This window comes from Passer montanus, unplaced genomic scaffold, assembly GCF_014805655.1.
Source record: "Passer montanus isolate IOZ18808 unplaced genomic scaffold, ASM1480565v1 scaffold10, whole genome shotgun sequence".
NCBI lineage: Eukaryota > Metazoa > Chordata > Aves > Passeriformes > Passeridae > Passer > Passer montanus.
The window spans coordinates 14290947-14310269 of NW_024356505.1; the positions used below are offsets into that span (position 1 = coordinate 14290947).

The 19323-nt window shown below is 37.2% G+C and overlaps 1 protein-coding gene across 13 annotated transcripts in view; it reads right to left on the reverse strand.

Annotated features, from left to right (window-relative positions):
• Positions 1-19323, reverse strand: part of HDAC9 (histone deacetylase 9) — a 456332-nt gene that overhangs the window by 112365 nt on the left and 324644 nt on the right. For all 13 annotated transcript variants that reach the window (XM_039706463.1, XM_039706396.1, XM_039706402.1 and 10 more), the window contains 2 exons: positions 14875-14924; positions 606-713 (listed from right to left, as the gene is read on the reverse strand). In XM_039706463.1, the coding sequence (XP_039562397.1) occupies positions 606-713; positions 14875-14924 (158 nt within the window). The remainder of the gene's footprint in view (positions 1-605; positions 714-14874; positions 14925-19323) is intronic.

A 19323-nucleotide genomic window follows, 5' to 3' on the forward strand; every position in this document is an offset into this window, starting at 1 on the left:
AGACATGTTAGCTCCTACAATGTTTATTGGGGCAAGCCTGCACTCTGGCTGCATATGGTGTACCTTTAAATAGGGCCGTTAAAATACCAAATAAAATGTCAAAGTCTGTCAGGTCTGGAGCTTTTATAAATTGTTTAGACTGGGGATAATTTGGGTTTCGTACATCATGCCTCGCAGATCCGGCGGCACGGAGGCAGGAGCGGGAAGGGGCCCGGGAGGAGCACTGGCACGGGCGGGCTGGCAGCCGGGCACCGCCTGCCCATCGCCGCCTCGCCTCCCCTCTCGCTGGGTGGTATCCTGAGGCTGCGCACGTGACTCAACAACCACATTTTTAAAAACAAAAAACAAATAAAACTTGACTTGAAAGGGAGCGCCGCGGCCACTGGCCGGAGATGTGCACTACCTTCACCTCGGGCTGCAGCTCCGCAGCGCTGGCAGCAGCGCGGGCCGCTGCCGCTCCCGCACTGCCACACCTTCGCGGACGCGCTCCCGGCTCTGGTCCCGCCGCCCTCCCCGGAGCCGAGCGCTGGAACACCGCCGCCCCGGAGCCCCCCGCGCTCCCGGCCCGCCCGGCGCTCCCACCCACGGCGCGGCCCGGACCTCACCTTCAGCTCCCGGGAGGCCACGCGGGCCGCCAGCTCGATGACACAGCCCACCGCCATGCGTGCCGCCCCGGCCGAGTGCAGCTCGTTCCAAACGGTGTCACTGTCCACCTGAGCAAACAGCCGGCCCCGGGAGGAAGGCGGCGGAGAGGGGAGAGGGAGAGGGAGAGGGAGAGCATGAGAGAAAACAAACCCGTGAGGGAGGGCTGGCAGCGTGACAGCCCGTGTACAATAACATCAGTCTTCCGTGCTGGCCAGCTGAAAGGCCTTCTGGACATGGCTTTGCTTATGCTTTTTCTCTGCACGGGCTTCTCCAATGGAAACACATTCCTGTCATGCCTCGCTGCCATTCCCTGTTTAGATTTCTCATTACAAACAGTGTTACATCGGCCGGGCCCGGCCTGCTCGCCAGACGCTCCTCAAGCTGGCTGGCGAGGTGACGGGGACCTGCCAGCACCGGGACCATCGGGAATGGCCATCGGGAATGGCCATCGGGAATGGCCATCGGGAATGAAGAGCCACTGCTGCAGCAGTGGCAGGGCACCGGCGGCCCGTGCCACCAAATGGCACATCGATGGCCCTTTTCTTAAAAAGAGTAGTAACCCCTCGCTTTTCCTTCCCAGGGGGTTATGCATAAGTGACTGAAATTGGAACAATTAATTGTTTTAAATAATTTCAGCAGTCACTCTTGCCATAGACAGAAAATGGAATTACATAAAGCAAGACCCTTGCTGTATCTCCTGTTTTGATGTACAAATAAGTTTTGGCTGGAAGGCTTTATTTTGTAACAGAAGAACAAGAGGATTTAAAGCAGAGAAAGTTATCTTTTGCACCTTCTAAATGAGAAAGTGTGATGTGTGAAACATTATATTATAAAGAATATAATGTAAAGGTGTCTAAGTAGCACTGCTCTACAGTTTCAATCAGTGTGCTGAAACTTTACTTTTGAAATCTATTTTTAATAAGTATTTATTTACAGAAACATACCAAAACACATAGGTGAAATGTTGTATATCCCTATATCTATTATGTATTATGTAAAACAGACAAGATGGTGTTAAATAGTCTGAAAAAGTTATCCAAAGAGACAGCCAGACTTCCTTGATGCTCCATGGGAAGTGCATTTAATTGTAGCATACCGTACAAATTTATCATGAAAAGAAAAACGTTTAGAAATAGACAAAATACTGTGGCAGATGCTATTTGGATGACTTCCAAGCACACTGAGACATGTTTTCAGTTTGAACCAGAATCTTCTGTTCCTAATTCAAAAAAAAAAAAAAAAAAAAAAAAAAAGAAATCAAGTAATTGGAAATGGATGCAACTGCTACTTGACTCTGGAAGTTCAGAGGAATTTCTCTGATTAGTCATTTGAAACAAAAAGAAGCTTGATCTAAGCTTGATCTTCTCTACACCTGTCAAATGTCTTTGCCATTACTGTTACAATAATATTATATTTCAAGCTATTAAAATTATCTTAGTTTTTCAGTATTCTGGATGTGATTCTTCTATCATTTTGATCAGTTTTGTGTGCATGCAGCAGAACTAATGAAAATAGTTTGTATTTGCAGTAGACCTGGATAAGAAAACTATTTTGCTTGCAAAGTTCAGAATAACAGTAGAGACAGCACACTGTTTTCATCTGAGAAACTCAAATGTGTACAAGCACAATTAAGCATCATCGGCTTGATATGGGATGATTCATTATACTTGTTTTATATATTGGTAGTTTGAGATTTAAAGAAATAAAATTAGGTTTTGGAAAGATGCACACTGATCAGTAGGTAACAAGAAACAAGAAGGAAACCAAGTAGTAAAAAAGTAATGATATAAGTAACATTAGGCAAACCTTTAAGTTACCTCTCTGTTGCTTTAGAGGAACTGTGAATCAAATTTCACTTTTAAAGCTAATCAGGAGATAAATAAGTAGAGGTCATTGGTTAAATCAATTTAATCAAACCATAATACAGTTTGAAAAATACTGTGCAGTATTTTAAAAAAAGGAAGTATCAGCAAGAGAGCTGGGAGGGAGTACTTTCTTACCAATTTTATAGCCAGCAAATTAAGCTTAACGTGAAGGAGTGGCTGATGAAAATGATTCAATGGCAGCTGCTCTGTACACAAGGGCATGAGCAGGAGCAACCTGCATCCTCAAAGGGACTATGATTCATTTCCAGGAAGGCTGATTAAGTTAAAATTGTAACCACAGCTTGAGAGTACCCACCCTTAAGACAGTTGTCTGCTCTGACACATGAGACTGCAGTCTCTCCATCCGCTGAGTGCTGAGCATTGGCCAAGGTACAGCATATATCATTTTCTGCTTTCAGCTGAGTGTGAGGAGACTGTACTGGGACAGTAAGACCAAGTATCTCCCACTGAAAAATTTCCCTCGGACCACTTGAATGACTGCTACCTTAATTTACCTGGACTGGTAGAAAAAATGGGCAATCAGGAAACAGAACAGTGTTTCCTGAGAAATTTTTCAGAAATTACCACCTAAATGAACACAGGAAATTCAGGATATTTTAGCTAATCTCTTGGGCATGGTACCTGTAATGAGTGGTAAAGTCTTAAAGCTATGGGTAGCCAATTGAAGACACATACTTTCATGTACTGTTACTATAACACAAGAAAAGTAACATAAATATATGAATAGTTACCTTGAAAAGGCACAGTATTACAAATGTAAGTGTAAATACTATTTAATATTCTTGCAAAATTAAGATTGAATTTCTGAGGAACATCTCATGAAGAACAGCCTAGAAGAACTAGCATCATACAGCCAACAATTTAGCTGTAACAACTAGAAAATGCCATCTCACTCCATTTTATATCTCTTTTAATTCTACGTATTCCCTTAAATGTTTCAGGTGTTTAAACAGAGATTTTCTTTTAGTGTTAGTAAGTGTTTACTTTGTAAATTGCTGTTGAAATACAGTGGTAAAAATGGCAAAAGCATTAAAATTACAGCTACTGGCTGGCCCAGTTGTCAGACTGTATAGGAAATGAAGCTCTAAAATCCTACTGATATGCTTTTCTATGTTCCTGTGAGATGAAATGATTAGGTTTTGTACAAGTAAAGGGAATAGGATTAGACACTGTGGTTTCTGGTTCTAGTGCATGTATATATCACATATATCTGACAGCCCATCTATATGCTGACTATGCATGAATTTGTGACAAATGTGATGCTTTCTGAATCACAGACTATGATGAAGAGAGATGGAATTTTATAGGAGGTTATTTTTGTTTAAGTGCTTTGGAGCAGCCAAAGAATTCAGTGAAAAACCTGTCTGGATTACGATCATTTTTCAGACAATGTTAAACAAAATTTACAGAATATACAGCATTTTTAGCTGAATTCTAACCCAGAATCTTAGCTTTTTTTTCTGTTTAATTATGTTTAATATTTAAATATTTTTTTATTTAGGAGTGCTTTAAAAATTGTCAGGATAGAAGAAAGTTCTGAATTGAACCAAATGAAAAAAACCATTCTTTTAAAGCATCAAAAAGTCAGTGTTGAACTATGAGCATACTACACATTTTGTTACCAAAAATCCTGTCACTTCTGCAGTTCTTCAAAGCAGAATTGTGCATGATAGCGCCAAGAGCCAGAGGACACGAGCCCTATCTGAACACTGACTTCCTAACACACATATGGATTTACTTCACTCCCAGTTTCCTGAATGAGCACTGTAGGTTGCAGGCTTTTTTGAGCACATCTAGTATAGCTCAATCATTGGCATATGTAGCAAAGCTAATACTCTGCAAAGCTACAGATGATAGAAATTAAGCTACCTGTCCCTGAAGTGGATGTGGAGGCATTAAAGAGGAAGGGAATGACTTAAGTGAAAAGAAATGTAGGTAACTTCTCCTGACTGAATGAATTAATATTTCAAGCCCCGTGTCTAAAAATTCTCTGCTTTGCACTGCAGAAAAAAAACTTGATATGAATGCTTCCTGTAAGAAATATCTATGTGATAACTTTAGCAATGAAGACTTCAAGCATACTCAAAACAAGGTAAGAAAGAAGCCTTACAGCAGAAATACTTCAACACACAGAAAGTTTGTACTGTAACCCCTTTTGAGCTGGAAAATTTAATTTTAAGGAAGACTGGCTGTAAAGTTTGAAAATTGCCAGCTACTTATGCTGTGCTCAGGTTGTGGCATATGTGAAAATGGTGAGGAAAGATATGGCAATATACCTGAGGGAGAGATTCCTTACTTCAGTATCTTTCTGAAATCACTACAGTTGACAAAACTGGAAATGTTCCTCGTCCTGCTATTTAAATTTATCTGCAACCTATCTCAGGGGGGCAAAAAAGGAGTGTGATTAATAATGCTAAAGCATTTCTAAGATAATAACTGCATTTTGTTTTACCTGTCCTTCCTGGCTACAACAGCTCTTTACTCCTCATCTTCTATTTCAGTCCTCTTTTTCCAGAAACCTCCTGGGATCTGCCAAGTGGTCATTATATCACAGAGATACCAGAAATGCTGCTCGTGATCTGACGAACATTGCATTGTTTTACACCCTGCATGATGTATTCATCTTTCCAAGTTATCTTTCCTAAATTATTATTAACTCTGAAGTTGCCTTGAATACATCCCCATTGATAACTATATGACAATATAAAAGAGAGCCTAAGCTACTGCTTTGGGATGAATTCAAAGCATCCTAGAATTTTTCTCTCTCCACTCCTCCTCCTAGCCACAAACACACAACTTGTGATTTAATGTAAATTCATTTTCTGCAGTGGAATTCTGATTTTACCTCTGAGAGGAATTAAAAGTACACTGCTGTGGATTCTCTGCACAATTGTTGCCATCATTAAAATCAAAACCAGTCCTCTTAGAGATACCACACATCCCCACAAGAGATACTAATTTTTTGACAATAGGTCAAAAATGCAATTTGTCATCTAGTTGTTCATGGAAACTTTGACCTGTGATGCTCCTTGGATAGCAGTCATATTCTATGTGTACAATATTCTGGACGACAAGAAGTTCTTTGCAGTAGTTTGAAAGGATTCTTTGCCCTTTCTTTAAAGAGTAGAGATTGAGCTCAACTGTTCTTGGATGAAAGTTAGGTAGGTATGCATTTCAAATGGATATATTTCAACACAAATTTAGAAAAAAAATTCTGTTAAAAAAATTCTGTCCTTTGATATAAGTGGTTCTAACACTGAGAAGTAAATGAAGTCTGGTCAGCTCACAATAGTGTACCTCCATGCAGTAAACAAACTGATTAAGAATTTGTAACAAATAATACTGGAGAGTGCTGACCTCCTCAGTGATACTGAATTAAATTTAAATTTAGATATTTCGGAGTAAATTCCTATGTTTTAGCTTTAAAAGCATTCAGAGTCTCACACTCTTCCACTTAAGCAAGAGCAAATGTGTTTCCATTGCTGGATTTTTTTTAATATACTGGCATGAAAACTAAAATTAAATATTTTTCTGAAGTGTTTCAATCTCTAAAAATTGTGTGGCATTTCAGTATCACTTCCAGCAAGGAGTCTGTCATTCTTAGACAGCTGGTGCCAGCTAACGCTACCACATAAGTTTGTAATATTTTGCTCCTGACCGTGAGCAGTGCAGCTTCCCAGGTGTCATGCTCATAGCTCTCACCTCCCACTCTTACAGATGTCCTGGTGATCATTCATCACCTCTGTGATTTCCACCAGGAAGCAAAAGGTCCTCAACGTGCTTCTCAGCTGCTGTTTCATCTCACCATGACTAAAGAAGCGAAGGTGCGCACATCATCTCCAAGGGACAACTTCTAATGAATGGCCTGTCAGCCATGTCACTCGTTAAGGAACAAAGGAGAAAAGGTTTGCATGGCTGACGTCTTTTCCATAAATTCCAGATACAGGAAGTGTGTAAAAGTGTACTACTTTAGGAAAAATAGGTACAGTGAGTTTCCTTTATTTTTACTGCTATTGTAGCTGTATGAAAGATTGTTTTCTGTCAAAGGCATTTCCAGCTGTTTTGATGTAAAATGCCTACCATAAAGAGTATCCAGAATAGCAGCTTTGCATATTTTCTTGCCTACCAGTGTGATTTACAAGTAATTTGTGAAGGGCATGTGATCTTTAGGCTCCAGCAAGATGAATAGTTCAAACAACCACCACAAATCATTGCTGAAACAAAAACCATGGAACTCCCTTAGTCTTGCATTGACTTCTGTGTTTGAATAATTCTAGTAGGAGAATTTATCAGTGATAATATTTATGGAAAAGGACTTCTAAAAATAGTTTTAAAGGCTATTAATTCTGACCCCAAAAGCATCTTTCCAAGCTTTCTTCAAGAACAAGGAATGTGAGCAATACACAAACCAGTTGTGTGTAGAATACTTAACGTCTTTCAAGTTTTACCTGCCAATAGTGAAGTGACATGAAAAGCCAATCAAAGTCAATTTTCAGAAAATATTCAGTAAAAAATTTAATTATTAATTAATTATTGAATGCCTAGCAGAGTTACTGATGTTGGTAGTCATCCCCTGATTTAAATGCAGCATCACCTCTGTAAAAATGAAATTCATCTTAAAGTTTATTTAAAAAATTATATATGTGAGGAAAGTATTGGAAAAGAATATTGGAAAAGAAATAGCTTTGTATTCAAAATGAGACGCAGAAAAAAATCAGGCTAAATCAAGCTGAAGCCTGAATACAGAAATATCTCAAAAAGAAAAAGTTTTACTTGGTTTCTCTCTTAAACTAACTTTTATGACAGACATCCAGAATCTCAAGGTCTCTAAAGCATACATTAGACACTGTAAAGGATCTCAAAACCTTAGTGAAACAGTGATGTGTGGATCATTGTTAGGGGCAATGGAGGGAGGATAGCATGGATTAGATGTGGATTAGAACTTGTTTTTAGAAAAAACTCATAAATAAAACACTTAGGCCCAGATTCAAGTCTCAGATATGTGGCGTATATCACCAGATGCTTGTAAAAAATGTTACTGCACTTTCAGGCCTAGCCCTAAGTAGTCTATTAATTTAACTTGACATTTGTTTTAGTATTTAATGGGTTAGTGTGTGAAAATGCTTGTGCAACTGCCTTCTTATGTTTGATCTTGTAGTTTCCAGGAGTTTGTCGACAAGGAGATACAATAATGGATAGTTGGTTGCAATGCATACAGTTACAGAAAACACAACTTCTTTGTGCAATATTCAGGCCTTCATTTTGAAAAGTTTCATTGTTTCCAGCTGAACACATTTTTTTTAAAACATAACATTTCAGCTTTCCACCTGTATATAGACAATCTTTATGTTAGAGGCCACTGTGGGACTGCACTAGAACCTGATGTTCATTCAGATAAACAACACATGAACATTTACTCTTCAGGGAGCTCTTCTGTCCATGCAGGGGTTAAATTCTGTTAATGAACACACAATATGTTTTTAAAGTCAAATGTGAATTCTTCTTTAATTATAGAATTAGTCAAATGTTTGTATGTGATAAAGTCTGGGAAGAGTAGTAGTAGATTGGATATGATACTAGTCCACTATTTACATTTAACGTACCTGTGCATATTTGTCTATATCTGTATCTATATCAATGTTTTCTATTCTGGCAAATAAGAAGCTTCTTTGCATAATGTTTGCCTTTGGCAACACTATAGTTCTTAGAAAATGCAGAAAATAGGTAAGACCTCTAAAGATTTGGCTTTACAGTAGTTCATTAACTTCCCAATAATTTTCTGTGTTCCATATAATGTGTATTTGTTTAAAAATTTAATCTGGTTGAATAGCAAGGGTGCCATCCTTTAGTACTACCTGCTTCAGTAGTAAGTACCATCCTTTTTTAAAAAGGGTAAAGAAAATAGTTTGAGAGAACAAATTGTGTATTTGACGTGTTGTGAGATTACCACGTCTGAGGTTTTTATCCTTGCCTGCTGCAAGTGAAAGCAGTCTGGGACTATTCTAGAACATTGTATTGGGCCTGCAGCAATATCAAGGAACTGTGTCTCTCAGCTAAACCGTTTCACCTCTCACGAAACATCAAGCTCTGTGGTAGCTGGCACAGGGCCACATCAGTGCCATGAAAAAAACAAGAATGGGATGAAGTATCTGCCCTGTAATGTGAAGAAATTTTTTTTGTGGCCATGGTGTTGATATGATAAATGTGGCATTCTTTCCCTGCCCAGGAGACACTGATGCACTTCCCAGAATCAGATGAAATCTGTGTACCTCAATAAAGGAAGGCTGGCTGTTTCCTGCTGTGATCATCAAGATTCACCTTATCACACTTGTTTGGTTTTTTTTCTAAAATCAATGTGCATAAAATTTGAAACTTAGTTGTTTCAAGTCTTTGTCAATAAAGGAAATCAAGGACCTCCAGTCAGTTCTTCTGATCTTAGGTAGAATGACTCTTGCTCTACTAATGAATATGGCTTTCTAATGCCAGTACATAAAGCTGGACAAGGGAATCTTCAGAGATCTGTTATTCTGGACTGCAAGTTAATTAAATGTTAATTAAATTAATTCTATCTATTCACTATTTTTTCTTTAGACTAACTTCTATCTCAGCAATGGTTCCATCCCCAGTGGCCTTAAATTGCCTTGGGGTGATACCAGGGTGGCCTTATTGATCACACATTTTTGTTGACCTTTGCAGAAAATATCACAGTCAACACTGTGTAACTGTGAGTCCTAAACAGCCTGCAAAATATGTCAATTAAAGTGTAATGTGCCTGGTCTTTTGATTAAATATTGATATTTCTTTAGGGGTGGTATAGCTGACAGTTCTAGGAGGTAATCAAGTCCTTAATTCCTGGGAGCCTTCTGCAGTGTGCTCCAAAATGTTGCAAGATACGTTAAACTGGCAGATTTCAGTAGGTTAATGAGTCAGGTAAGTAATTTAAAGTATTTGGTGAATATATTGGCAGCATGGTATATTAATGATTTCACAATGGAAGACTTAATATTGAGTAGATGAGCTTATAGGAATTACAGATTGCTTTCCCAAAACTAGGAAACAGACACACTTTTTGTTGAGAGGACTATATCTATTGTATTGCCTGGAATATAGGGAAAAGGCACAAGTTAATTCTAATATCTCTGTGAAGGTGATGGTTCATTTGAGTGCCTAAACTATAGGCAGTTTAATTTCTTTACTGACAGATTTGTGTGCAGGTATAAAGAGAGATACCTAGGCAGCCTGGAACCTAAACTTACTACAAGAAGGCAATGCCACTGGCAACATTTTCTTGATTTTTACACTGTTGTCCATGGTAATGGAGTTGGGTGCCATTAGCGCTTATAGAAATAAGAGGAATGAATAGTCATAATATGTAAAGGCTGAAAATTCTTCCTGGGCACAGACTGATAAGATCAAGGGAAGAATGAGAAGCAGCAAAAACCAATTTGTTTCCTGGATGACTTATTAAACTTGTGTACTAGAAAAATCTTGCCTTTCTTATTGCTTTTCTTCCTGTGTGGTCAGGACAAAAAGTAGCACTGTCAGCTGCCACAGCAAGGAATGGCAGGAAGGAATTTAACATTCAGAAAATATGAATGTTTTGTAAGTTATGTAAATATGTTGAGAGATTTTATAACTGTAAAGTTCTTCCCTTGGTAATTACAGGCCAAATTGTTTTCTGATATGAAAGATTACACGGAAGTTACACTTCAGTTTCCAAAACAAGACCAGCTTATCCCACTACAAGATATTGTCTCTCTTTGCTGCTGTAACAGCAAAATTAGAGGAAATGCAATGGACATTCCATATTAAGTACAAGCCATACTTAGCCATTCAAATGGCTTGATATTTAGCCCAAGAGCCACTCTGTTCAGCTCACTAAACATTAATTCTTCTGAAGTCTGATTTTTTGCAGGGCAGTGTTCTCCCCAGCTCCTCCTCTTGCAATTTAAAGTTCTGACTACGCGTTACAGGTTTGGAGCAGTGTCTTTGGTGGGGAGGATGGGGGGAGAGCAGGGGGGATTGGATGACTGCCCAATTTCATATGATAAAAGTGAAATTCTCTTCTGTCTGCAGGACAATCCCCAGGGAACAACGTATGAAACCCAAACTTAAATAAAATCATATCCTGTTTGCAAACATCATATTCCCTTTGCTTCTCAGTAATCTGGACCCATAAACCCCAGCACAGCTTGAGAGCCCATTCCTCATCTAAACAAATGCCATAAGCCCCTTTATACTTTTACAACCATGTCAGAAAATAATATTGACTGCCAATAGTGATGTGATGGGAGTTGCCTCCTCTGAGCCATAAAAGAAGCAGTCTGTTATCAATTTCTCTAAATGCATCAAGGGAATTATGGGTCGGTTCAGTTCCAAGTTATAAATGACAATTCAAAAGCCGCAGAAGTGTTTGAAGCTGGGAGCCGATGATGACATTATCATAAAAGCCTGCTCTTCTTTGCTTTTGTGGGGTTTTTTGCCTATCAACTAGACAAAAAATATGACTGAGAAATGACTTCAAGATTTCTTCACACAGCAGCAGGTCAAATAGGCAAGAAAACAATCACTATTTTTAGTGACAGACTGAGACAAGGAGATGAAACTTACTCCCATTAAAAGTAGATTTCTGCTTCTCTTATTGTCATTTTCACAGCACAATAGGAGAGGAATTGCAATAGATGGATACATTGGTCAAATGATCAGTTACAGCTCTAGTGGCTGTTTACAAATGAAAAATTGTGGAACGGTCTGACAATCCACAGAACCAAAATGTAATTTGTGATTATTCTCCCCATTTGGCCACTTCACCTGCAATCTACCCACCTCTCCTGGAAAACTTTTCACATTCCAAACCTCTGACCAGCTGCAAGAAACCATCTCTTTTTATTAAAACTGCTGGCCATAGAGCTGCTAGTCTCTCTCCAATACAAAGAATTTCATCCACCCGGTATTAGAATTCTTTAACAACAGTTGGTTCTGGAACAAGGTTAAGCTTGAAAGAAAAAAAAAAATCATAAAAGACATTATTGCAGGAGGGAGATCCCATACTTCAGTGGATTTTGTACTCCTGACCCTGGATAGTCCTTTGATAAAATATTAACCATCACTGAAAGAAAACCTGTTATGGGCAAATTTAGGATGCTAGTTTAGACAATTTTTTTTGTCTCTTTGTGAGATATGTTCAGTTTAGCTGTACAGATGAAATAGATTTTTGCTCTTAGATAAGAGAGCTAATTACTACTTATATAGTTCTTTATGAAACAAAACAAAAAAAAAAAATACTTGATTTCTCCTGAAAACATAACATGTACTAAGCCAATGACTCTGACATAAGCAATCCTTAGCACTACATAAAAGAAAATTCATATGGAAGAAAAGTGTTTACAAAATGAGTAAACTGTAGTTTTACATATTTTTCATTGCTACAAAAGATTTAGTGGAGTGATGGTAAAGGATCAGAAAATACTAGTTATGGACACAGACTGCCTCTTGTATGCTTTTCAAAATTCTTGAAAAAAACTTTCTTTCACTGTAACTGTAAGTAATGTCCAGAGAGGATCCCAGATGTTGGCTGAAGTTTTATAATAGAGGTAAGAAAATCAGTAATAGAGTGGAATTCAGGTTTACAGAAATTACTTGAGTTTTGTTTGTGAACAATATAAGCCCATCAAGTGATCATGTCTTCAGTGTTTAGGAAGTCCTAGCTTCCATTCCTTGATCCAAGAGAAGTTTTAATTCTGTTCAGTAATTCTTTCACATCAAATTTATAAGCTGTTTGTGGAACAGGGCCTTAGAACTAGGACTTGGCAGTATTTATAATGATATGCAATAGGTAGATCATAGCCTTAGATAGATGGGCTTTATCCTAATTATGGATAAAGCCTTACTTGTCCAGTACTCTTTCCAACAGTGCATTTTTTTTTTCATTTCAGTGCATGTTGTGAGGGTTCCCAACCAGAAATAATATTTGATCTCTTGTGTGGTAGCAAGACTCACTAAGAAATGGGATATCTGATATTAAATCCAGCCTGGGAGTGGACAGAACTGAGCCTAGGTTTCCCATCCCCTGTATGAATAGTTGAAACACTAATCTATTTAATGACAGAGCTCCGTAATAACAGCAAGGTCCCCGTATGGTTAGAAAATAATAGGATCAAAGACCTCTGAAAACCCTCATTCAAAAGGCAATCATAAAATCTCCTGCAAGAATGGAATTTTTTTCTTAACCATGTGTTATATTCTGTAGCAAACAAGTAATGATGCAAGCAAGGAGGAAAAAATATACAACAAACATAAAAAAGATAAAATTCTTCCATCCCTCCCTAAAATCTTTGCATGAATTACACTTCCTGCTTTACATTGATTACTGCTTTATACCTTTCATTTAAGTTGAAAGATACTAAGTAGCAATATTTCTTCCTCATTTCCACCATCATTTCTGAAAGTAAGCTTAAGAATTGTTTTCCACATCGTTAGAAGCAGCTCCCTTTCCCAGAGCTCATCTTAACCAATAGACAGCTAAATATCGCTGAAAGAAAGCTCCTAATCTGATTATTTACCTTGAAAAAGGTCATAACCCATTCCCTTAAAAGAGCTCCACAGCAAGCCTGACAGTAATCATATATAGAAAGGCAGACCAACTAGAAAATAAATAAAGATCCATTTCTACAACATGCTCTTTAATCCAATTTCCATGAATTTAAGTAAGAAATAAATGAAACAGACTGGAAAAAAAGTGTAGATGAATTTAAATGCTTAAAACAATAAAGTTGTACTGCACAATTCTGACTTGTGTTAGCTTTAGAATGAAACATATTATCATTAGTAGAAGCATTTCAAAGCACATTTCTGGTCATCTCTGGTCACAACAATCTGTTTCATAGAAAAGTCCATACTGTATTTTACTAGACTCAAGGCCCTCAAATAGATTTTTTCAAGAACTTTTACATAATATCCTTTTTACTCAGAAGCCTAAACATCCTTTTTCAACTTTATTAATTTTTTGTTCAATTTTATCTGCATCAGCAGTGTGAAAATTTACCTTTTTTACACACCAGTGTAATATGTGTGTGTATATATGTGTTCACATGTGCACAAAGCAGTTTACAGTGATGCATGTGCAAACACATCTACATGTCAATGTTAGCTGAAACATATATAGAAATGATACCCAAGTTTCCAGATTGGCAAGTTGCTAGTCAGCAACTTCCAAATTTTAGGCAGGATCTTCGGCAAGCTAAGCCCAAGGTGGAGGAGCTGGAATGATTACAACTTCCTGGTTATTTTTTTTTTAACTCATAGTTCAGAAATCCACCGAAATTACAAAATACTGAAGGTTAAAATGCATTTTTTTCTTGAGTGTGTTAAAACCTTACAAAATTAATAAATATACTAGTATGGTATGGAATCTATCCTTCATGAAGAATAAAGGTAAATAAAACTGTATAAGGTAGCAGTGAAAGACCTCCAGAGATTATGCCTTTAGGTCTGCTCAGACTTTTCAGAGAAGATACTCAGAGAATTCACTGAGAAGCAGTAAAAGGGAAGTAAAATATACATCAACCATCCAGCCCACTGATATCTAGAATATTACCATTTCACTTTTATATTGATGACATCAGTAAATAATGGATCCAGCTGGACCGAAAGCATTAAATACTTTTGTGTGAAAAACTAATTTATGTGAAAATTTATTTTTCCTTGGTGTTATGTTCACTGCAATTTAATAGGAGCATGATATCAGTATCAGTAGAAGTCCTACATGGTTTTCACTAATTTAGCTTTACTTTTTTTATCTGGTGTTGCAACATGTTTCTTTCTGCAGATTTTCGTCTACTTTGTCCTAATACAAGTTGGTCTTTCAGGATGAATCTGTTTCAAAACAGGGCATAAAAAATGCTCACATCATTTGTTACTTTAGTACCCAAGTTATTGGCTAGCAGCTAGTGAGCCCTTTTCATGCTAAATGTTAGCGTTGGCAACTTTTTTGTCTTTCAGAGAAGTGTGGAGGCATATTTATTTTTCAATAGTACATTAAACAGCTTCTTAAAAGCTCATTGTGCTATAACAATTGTGCCCAATTACTTTCCTCAAGAAAAGTGTTCATATAAAAAATCCAAAGTGGGATAACTAGAAATGGGCACATTTACGCAAAATTTGTTCGTAACTCTTCCATATGCCTCCTGTAATATCTTAAAAGACAGTACAATAATGGCTCATGTTTCATCTCTACATTTTTTATCAGCTTCTGAAGACTTTGAACTGATAGTGCTAAAGAATTAACCAGAGAACCCATATGTTGTGTGCTGTCCCTTTCATGAAAAAACAAACATCTACTTACCCCAAGTCCCCCACAAGGCAACAAGGAAAAGAGTTTTTGAGACACGTTTCCTATATATTAAAGAAAAAAAGAAACAATAAGCATTGTTTATTAAAAAACACATTTAAATACTGGAGCAGTATTTCCTTATTCTTTACAGTAATTCAGATTTCAGTATTATTATCACTATGAAAGTGCCAGATAACAGTACAAAAAATAATCATAATACTTAGAAATCAAATCAGCCATGGGACTTTTAAGGTGCTGTCATGCAACAGTGAAAAATCTTAAGACTGGTAAATGGTAATTTCAAAGAAATACAATGATCAAAATTCCACAGAAAATCACTCTGAACTAGGGTGACTAATCATCCTGATATCTGTAGCTGATAAGCAGCTTGACTACGCTACTCATCTCAGCTTCTTTTCCAGCTAGAGGAGTGAGGCAGGCACCTCCATCCAGCTTACATGACTGATGGGATGAAATACGCTTGAGAAGTACCTGTTTCTTTTCACTGACAACAGAGGGAACTACATTAAGTTTACATAAAACTGATAACTCATTTCTCAGCTTCTTGGCTTCAAAAGAGTTTCTCCTTTGAAAATTGCAGCCTTAATCTTTCTGTCTATGTAAAAATGCTTTTCTTCATTTACATTACATCAATGATTGGATTAATGTTTTAAAACATAACTTGAAATACTATTTTTTCGGTATTATTCATTATATTAAATAGGCTTTAGAATTTAATTTCTAGCCAATGTAGTCTGTACATTAGCTAATATGATAGGGTTTAGCTTAATATTTATACTCAAATTTTATTAATTTTTTTATTTTGTTTTGTTTTGGTTTGGTTTGGTTTTTTTTGGTACTACTAAACTCATGGTTTATCTTGATACTGACAATATGAAAACTGGGTAAGGATCTCAGGATTTGATGCAGTTCCTATCCTGATGTGTAATCTGATCCTAAGGCAGCTGTGGAAGAGAACATAAGCTTTTCCCCTGCCATATCACAGAACTGGCTTTGTAACTTTGCCATCTGGAGGAAACATTAGATAGTGAATCACTGGAGTTACCTAGAGGAGTCACCCATTCTTACGGAGGGGGAGAATGCTGCAGTTACTCATGTTTAGCAGGTGCCAATGAAATGCATAAAGACAACTATAAGCCATCATCTTTGAAGTATGAGAGACCAGACTGCAAGGTCTGGGATGAGGAAAGTGCTTTACACTTTGAGTAAAATCCAAGATGCATTTTTATCCGACTAGAGGCCTTTGATCAGTTTGCACAGTGTGCGAGAGAAGCCAAACAAAACCTCCTGTGGAGCTACCAGGGGAAATGCAGGTGCAGCAGCTATGCAGAGTATTTTCATACTGTGAATCCTAATGGCCCCAGACATGCAAGGAAATGTTGGCTGCAGGAGATTGTCAGAGGTGCAAGTTGGAGTTTCCAGATCTTGCTAAGCAGATCCAGGGACCAATTTTTCATTTTTTACTGTGGGGAAGATGAAAAAGTCACAAGCAGATAACTAAAAAAATTAGTGCTGTTAAAGTGAAAGAAGACATTAATGGAAACATAAGATGTAATTTGAGATAAAAGAAGGCATTTTTAGATTACTGAATGACTAGACATTTTTTCTTAAATTCCATGGCAGAGTTGGCACATAAGAGACAGCAGATGAATTCCCATTTTTCTACCTGCAGCCAGGCACATTGTGCATGGTAAACACTATTAAAAACAATAAACATAAAGTAAAAACAGAATAGCAGATGGTGAGGAAGGACACTAAAATCAATCAGAAGATAGTACTAATACTGGGGAAAACAGGTATGGAAGCCTTTCCAGTGTATCAAGAAGCTTGCTGGAATAGTCACTTCTTATTGCATGATGGCTTAAAAAATAGTAGTTGCCAAACTCTGAAGAACAAGAAAAACATTGAAATTTCATGAAAAGAACAGAGGGGAAATGTTAGACTAAGAGAAAGTGAGATCATTGCTTGCCTAGCCTCACAGAAAAGGAAAGCTCACAACAGCCTGCCATAAATGAAAATCAATAGCAAAAAGCTACTCTGAAAATGAATTGGAGTGATAATTTCCCATGGTGTTTGAAGTTGATGTCCCAGAAGATATTAGGATACTTTAAGTAAGGTAGAAGACAAAGTCTAAATGATAATTTTTTTTACTTTGTGCTAGGGCAGAGTTTGTAGTCACCAGCACTTTAAATTCAGTACAACAGTTTACTGATAGAATAAGAAATGTTCCAAGATGTGTATTCTAGAATATCAATGCACAAAGGCATAGAAGCTAGTTTGTCAAATTAGGTGCTGAGGCACCCATCACTGACTGAGGTCAGGCCCCTACAAAAGTCAAAGAAGCTGTTTGGGAGATTGATGACTTGGGACTAAGAGTCTGATAAAATGAGGAAAAATGATGAGTAAAAGCTCACTTTCAAAAGAAAAAGAGCTTCAGAGAAGGCAGACACACTCCTCCAACAAGGAACAGGAAATGCAAACATTTTCTGGAGCATAAGCGGTGAGCAATTGGGCTTCTGTCTTTTTGGATGGCTAGAGGAGTAAAGAAAAAGAGGTTAGGTCCTACTTTTCATTAGGATGCAAAGCCGTCATTTGATGGATTTGATTTTGACATGTTTCTGTAGAAAAAAAATACACTTTCATTGAAATAGAAATATTTTCTGAGACAATGTTGTTTTGATTACATTTTTTATAAAAAAAAATTCTTTATATAATTTTCCCTACATGTATATTGAATTTCTGTAATATACAAACATGTTAATTTTAATGTCAGGATTGGTTAGGTTCAACCTCAGCTGATATGGGGACAGCAAAATCTGGACAAAAATGTAAGAGACAATTAGGTTCCTCTATCCAAGAGTCTGGAAGCCCAAATGATTAAAGCTTCCAGCCAGAAAACAGCCACATGCAAAAGCATGTGGGAAGGGTGTTTTATTGACTTTTGTCTTGGTCAAAGGCCATGTGAGATGCAACAAGAAAATATCCTAGAAACGGAGAGAGGAAAGGGCAGTGAGCCAAGGATACACTCAGAATATGTTCTAAGACTGTGATTTGATATAAACTTAGAGAGTAAATATTTTGGACTAAGGGTCTAATAAAAAAGGCAAAACAACTCCAGTAAGAAACTGGGCCAAGAAATGGTTTTCTGAGATTGGATAAACAAAGCTTTCTGCATTCTGAGTAGATCAGCAGAAACACGGTCAGGTCCATTCCTTCTTAACCTTGTACCTGCAACTGCACACAGCATCCCAGAGGCTGCTCAACCGCTGAGATCCAAAATTGGAACAATATTTTGTATCAATGTATGTTATATTAAATAATCTAAAAAATAAAAGTAATTAAACCCAACAAAATTTAAATTAAATGCTATGCTGTATCAAAAAGGAACAATTTAACAATGTTGATGAAATCAAATAAAAATGTTTCCAATTTAATTGGAAATTTAATTTAATTGGAATTGCAGGAATTTAGAACTTTTTCTTGGCAGCATCTTTTTAAAGGAGGATTTCCTACTTAGAAATTCAAGCTCCTGAGAATCTATGATACTGTAAACATTTTTGATGTTGTCTTGGCTAAGAAAATGTATAAACCTATATAACATTATGATCTTAAGACTTCCTGAAGCAACAGTCTGTCTTACAGAACAGTAAAAGTTTCCAAAGCAAAATAATTGCTATGTATTACTAGAATTGTGGCAGCAATTTCTTTTGGTGGCTAATGTTATTTTTGTTTGGGTTAGATTTGATTACATTTAGGAAAAACTCCACATCTTAGAAGGAGTGTTATAAAAATAACTGAGAATTAGAGTGTTGCATCCAGTGTGCTGGGACATAAAGGATTTCACTCATGGATTTTCATACACTATTTTTTTGCGTGTTTCTGACAAGTAGACTTGCTTCATGCTACACTAATGGAAGAGCTTATTTTACCCATAGTTTTGTATTATAAAAGACATACACTGAGCATTGGCTGGACATTAAGGTATTTTTTGTCAGTTTTCTGCTATTCTGTACAACCATAGGTGCATGTAATATGTTAATGTATTTTCCCCCATGTTGTTCAGAAAGATATATCCTGCATAATGAGAAGGCATTAAAATAAAGTTCACTTATTAGCAAAACTTAGGCATAGTGTCTGCAGACAGGGCTGAAACAGTTAAAATAAAGCAAATGAGAACAGCAAACAAACAATTCTGACAAGCAAGTGTATCTTAAATTCCTAATTTGAAATCAAAGAATACAAGGAGGTAGAAAACCAACTGTGTTCAAATTTGCCACTGACCTCCAATGGAGAGCAAGTTACAGCAAAAGGTTAACACTGATGATTTTTGAAGCAAATGAGGAGAAACTTGTATCGCTGCTTTCCAGCCGGTGTATTTTGCTAATCTATATTTGGCTTCCATTGTAACATTCTCCTTGCACATAGCAATGCATTTGGAAA